The 5,668-nt window shown below is 34.2% G+C and overlaps 1 protein-coding gene across 1 annotated transcript; it reads left to right on the top strand.

Moving 5' to 3' along the window:
* On the top strand, nt 1-4,615 carry LOC120631068. The gene is made up of 2 exons (XM_039900484.1): nt 1-108; nt 191-4,615. Exons 1-2 carry the CDS (start codon nt 82-84, stop codon nt 668-670), a joined length of 507 nt encoding a protein of 168 aa, XP_039756418.1. The 5' UTR covers nt 1-81; the 3' UTR covers nt 671-4,615.
* The last annotated feature ends 1,053 nt before the right edge of the window (nt 4,616-5,668 follow it).

The following is a 5,668-nucleotide window of genomic DNA, read 5'->3' as shown; positions in this document are numbered from 1 at the left end:
CTTATTATGACTTTTTTGTGATGTTTATTTTCGCACGGTTTTGCATATTTCTCAAGTATTTATCGCCGAGTTTATTCCACGATGAAATGCAGTGAATTCGAAAAAAGTGTATGTAACTTTGTAACATCATAGATAGAGAGTCGTTGCGGTCGTATCGCGGTTCTTTTTATCAGGATTACCTTGTTTGCAGAAACCTCGCCACCACATGAACCTGGAGAATATAGATAAGGCATTACACGATTTGGGCATGTTGAGTGCTATAACCGAGGCACGGCGTGAATATTTACGTGAGTCCAGATCTACTAATTTGGGTGTGATGCGTCTGAACACGAGGTATGTGTCGAACGTCACGGTAGGATATTGTATGAAACGAAGCACAAATAAAAACAGACTCTGCCCGTATGTTTTGCCCGTCCGCCACAGAACTAAAAGTGAAAACTCTGACGTGATGGGTTGCGACGTGAGCGAAGCGAGCTGTGAATTTAAGTACAATATGTTGGAGCCATCGACTAGTACTTACGCCAGAGAGTGTGATCTCAAGAGCCCTGCTAAGCGTTGCCAATCGCTAGAGAACCTCAACCTAACAGTAGATGCCCCACCAAAACCGGAAATCTCACCCGATATGGATTGTGTGTCCACAAGGATTCAGAAACTACAAGTTGATGAATGACACTCAAGTTAGAAATTATTGCAATATAGTTACATACATGTCATTAGGGACACATTTCAACTGACAGTAAATTTTTAATAATTAAGGTTGCAAGATATGCTTTAAACCATCTTTATATTCTTCAAGATCACTTAATGTGCAGAGAGATGTTTTTACCTCTAGACATGGACAGATTAGGTTTGACTCTTTGTGGCAGCTATGAATACTGTCACGTTATTGGTAGGATGTCTAAGCTAGACCAATTTATGCCTTATATATCAATTCTAATCAGGTCTAGTGCCAGGGCCTTTGCATGGGTAGTTTTCACATTGGTAAACTCAAAAGACTATTACACTAAAATTAAGGGAATAATAGAGTCAATGAAAACTATCAAACCCCTTCTAGGTTATTCGCAAGTCGCAGCCATCTTAGGTTGTAGGCTCATACGCAACGTAAAGGGAGGTTGCATTAAAGTGCTGAAAATGTTAGTTATATACCAAAGAAAGGAATTTATAAAAAAATTTTGTAGTATTGGTTTTTTTATTGTTCGTGTTTAAGTTCAAAATTAGTTTACCTATTACAAATTGATATAAAAAAGGATATCATTGCCATGGTTTATCATGGAGAGAATTGACACAGTTTGCCCCGGCCAAACCATATGTTTTAGTTGATAATTGAGTTGTCTTAAGTTACTCCCAAGCCCACATCCCACATTTGAATCTTGGAGGGCTTAAGAATGTTACTTTTATTTGTGGATGACGTCAAACCCAGTGATTTAACATTATGTCGTCCACCACTATGGCACAATCTAGAGTTAATAACATCTTACTGTATACTTGTATTAGAATATTATTATTGAGTACCATATATATGAAATAATTCATTTACAAATATAAGCAATGAAAGGAGATAATTAATGTAAACAAATTTTATTTTGTTTATTTTAATTCTTTATTTTACAATGAAAGAGTTATAGTTTTGTTGATTTGTCATTATTGCTGTGTCATAAATCTTGTTAAGTCTTACTAGAAAAATAAAAAACAGTTCTGGGGATGCAACATTTGTATGGCAAAACATTTGACAGAGTAAGTGTATAGAAAAAAATACTTTCATTTTTATCTGCAATACAGTAAGGTATTTTCCTGGTAAGGCATTAATTAAATAATGTAATATTCCTTTACATTAATTGTCTCATTTTTTATGACGTTTCTTTAGTCCCCATATCTGTCAGTTTATATGCTGTCTGAATTATTACAGTGACTTGTGACTAGTAAATGTTAGAATTTCAGTGATAATAATATGGACTATTGATGTATTTTTCTGTATGTGCATTTGTATGATAGTATGAAAGAATATTAGATACCGATTATAAATGTTCCTAGATGTTAAATTAATTTTTAAAGTACATGTGAGCCCCATTGTTTGTTTAGTTAAGAATTAATTTAAATTATATAGCAAATTGCTCAACAGTTTAACCAAAATCATATAATTTTTCCCTATAAAGTATGTCCACACTTGCATGCTTTAATCTCCAAATGTTGTCTTTGTATACCTACTCAAAAGACTTAGTACATAGATAGTATACAAGCAACCCACAAGTGCTTTTGCAACGGAAAGTTGCTAATATGATTGTTATTACGGTCTTGAGAATGATGAGTCTACATAGAAGACCAGTGTCCGTGTTGAAAACACAAGTTGATGATGAAACCAGTTTCCATTGTTCATATTCAGAATATGAACAACAGAAACTGATGTGCCCAGATTATTCAAAAACCTGCAATGTTTAGTTTTATAATACATCGATACTTTGGTACTTAGTTAGCGGTACCAAGTTTTTTAGCAGCTTTACTTGGACTATACATTTCCCAAATTTGCTATTACATAAGATGTTTGGAGCTCATCAATGACCTAACTGACGTGCACCCCAATCAGACACCTGTTTTGGATTCAAGTTAACGCGCCTTCCAAGGCCTCATTGCTTAGGGATCTCAGTTCAACACGCTCTAGAACTAACATGTCCTCCATAACAGTGTTGTCATCGGTGCACAAAGGTTTTCCGGGTCTCGCTATACGTTGATGTTCAGCAGAAAAAGTGGAGTGGAGAGAGATGAGATGAGAAGTGTAGTGGATTCCTGAGGAACATGACAGCTGTTAGGGCAGAACGACTCTAAAGGCCAATTGGTTTTACCCCATGTATGGGTAGTATACACTTGAAGTTGAAGGTCACTAATAGAATCTTAAGAATGGCAGTTGATCTATTTTTGTCAGCAACTTTTGCAACTTTCTTCGATTTGAGAAATATTGAGAGAGAAACAAGCGTATTAGCAGACACTTTATAAATTATTGTATTCAGATAATAGAGAATCAGGGTCCAGAACACGGTTATAATAGTTCTCGTTAAAACTATTATGGTCCCGTACCTTAATCATTGAAGAATTATTGAATATTACCAGTCCACAGATTACAGCTAGACTTAAATAGTCCGGCACTTTCAGCATGGTTTTTGCCATTTGCCCACGTTTGCCATTAAATATATATTATTTTTTCCTGAGCAGAAAAAGCTAGCAGGATATATATGTTTCCCACTGGAGAACTTGACTCCTGCCCATGCTATAGGGTCAGTAGGAATTCTTTATGTAGTAAATAATAAGATTTGTTTGTTGAATAAATCTCAGTTTAGATAATTCACTCACTGAGCCACATGTTGGTCCTATAACCCCACGCAAACATTTAGGGCCAGCGTTTAACATGTGATACCTGAGGGTACAAAGAAAATTGTATGGTATGATGGCTGAAATAGAAAAATATGTTTGTTTAATAAAATTACAAAAGTAACCAAATGAATAAAGATGTAAAACATTTTATAATACATGTGTGCACTAATGCATTAATTTATGTTTGTTGTAAATTACATATTTTTCTTTGCAAGCCATCTGTGTCTAAACAATATTATTACAATATGAATTGAAATCCGGCAGCTTTGTAAGCGATGGTGTAATCAAGGCGTCCAAGCTGTCGTGCAAATTTGCGCCCTGCTTCCGACCAGTCATAAGGCTTGCTCAAATTGTTCTTCTTGTGATTGCTCTTGCACGTTTCGGTGGACGCAGGCAAAGAGGCATGCCAAATCAAAAAAGGCATTTAGCCTTGGTTTGGCCTGCGTTTCAGTGTAAAAGAATTTTAAACAGACTTATATGTTTATAATCTTATTTTTGTCTTTGAAGAGTACCAATCAAATTTTTGTTACACGATGAATTACAATGTTGAATGCAATAATACCACAGTTTAGCTATCATACGGTTCGAACATGCCGGTCGCCTATGTTTATGCTGAGTGAATATACTCTACCTCTTCTGATTGTCCTTTTTCCACGCTATTTGGGCTCAGCACAACGTGTCTTCTTCTTCTATTCACTTCTGTCAGCCGTCATTTGGTCACTTTTTACTCCTTTTACTCGCATATCCTCTTTCACACCATCCATCCATCTCTTGGGTCTTCCAGAGGAAGATCTCCATGTTATATTGTTAATATTTTTGGTTTAAATGAAAATTATGTATCTACTAAAACAATATTTTAATTTATGTACGATATTAAAACAAAGTCCGAAGCTTATTTTACCACCGGATATTACTTTCCTACATAATAAAATTATTTACTAGATGAACCGAAAATTGTTTTTGGGCTCAGCTCAAATCGCTTGCTAAAACAAGTCGAGCTAGTGCTAATATAAAACCATATTACTGTCATGTTAGAATTTGGAATATGTATATTGTTTATGTTTTGAAGTCATAAGTTATAGGGCTGCGACAGACAGGCGTACATACTCACAGGCGCAATCGATAATGTTTTGAAACGCTACGTTCAGTTTTAGAACTGTATGATAACTAAGCCGTGGTAACGCAAAACTGTTTTTTTTCTTACTTGTCTTCTAATAAAACAATGTTTTTATTACTTTTAATTTTAAAAATAGAACAAACACAAGTGCATTCGAATAAATTAAATTAAATGAGGTTTTCTTTATTATTGTTTGTTTTTTATTTCTTTCATATTTTTAAAACATATTTTACACTGAAATTATAATTTTATGAAAAGGTTTTTTACATAATAAGACAAGTAAGAAAAAATAGATTTTAGGTACACAACTTTTGGGAGTTTATTATTTTATAGTTACCTTTGTTAAATGGTTGTGATTAATACCTTGAACAATCTCATTAATGCATTGTTGTCACAAGCCACATTAGTCACAAGATGTGTGTATTTTTTTAAATGGCTTCCAGTTCGAGAATATTGAGTTTTTAAATTTTATTTAAGTCTTTTTATATGTTGAGATGATTTAAATAGTTAGTTATGCTCTCGCCTTAAGTTCAAATTGGCCAAATGTGTCCACTAGTTTCACTTATTAGGAGTGAGTGACCGATACCTTTATACAGGTTGTGTTTGTAGAGTTCGACAAAAATAAAAGAGCATGATATTTAAATGGAATTGCAATCTAGGACATATTTTTTTTTAAATTTATCTGTACATGAGTCAAGCTTAAAAGATAGTCATATGCTGTCGCGTATGTTTTTTTCAGAACTTTAAAAGAGGAATTGTAATCTATGGCATATTTCTATAATTTATTAGGATAGTGTGACCTTTATTCTAGTTTTGATAAATTAGAATAATTTCTTATTTTAAAATTTTCCGAGTGAAAAGCTTCCGAGCTTTGATTTTGAATTGTCTATTCCATTTGCGAATCATACTCTATTATTTTCCGTATTCAAAAAGCGACTTACGGAGTACCCAGTGGCGTGCACTTCATACATGCACAAAAGCACTGCTTACCCTAAAATTGATATATAGCTCGTATAAGAGGAGAATTTTTGCCATTTATGTAATTTTTCTGCTGTATGCATACCCTGCTAAGAAACCCAGTGCACGCTACTGGGAGTATCTATATTCAGCCTGTTCCTATAGGTTTCATTGTCTGTATATCTGTCATTCGTCATTCCGTAACTTTACGATAACTTCGTATATTACTGT

This window comes from Pararge aegeria, chromosome 17, assembly GCF_905163445.1.
Source record: "Pararge aegeria chromosome 17, ilParAegt1.1, whole genome shotgun sequence".
Classification (NCBI taxonomy): domain Eukaryota; kingdom Metazoa; phylum Arthropoda; class Insecta; order Lepidoptera; family Nymphalidae; genus Pararge; species Pararge aegeria.
Note: the sequence above shows the minus strand (reverse complement) of the source record. Positions and strands in the feature narration are given on the sequence as shown.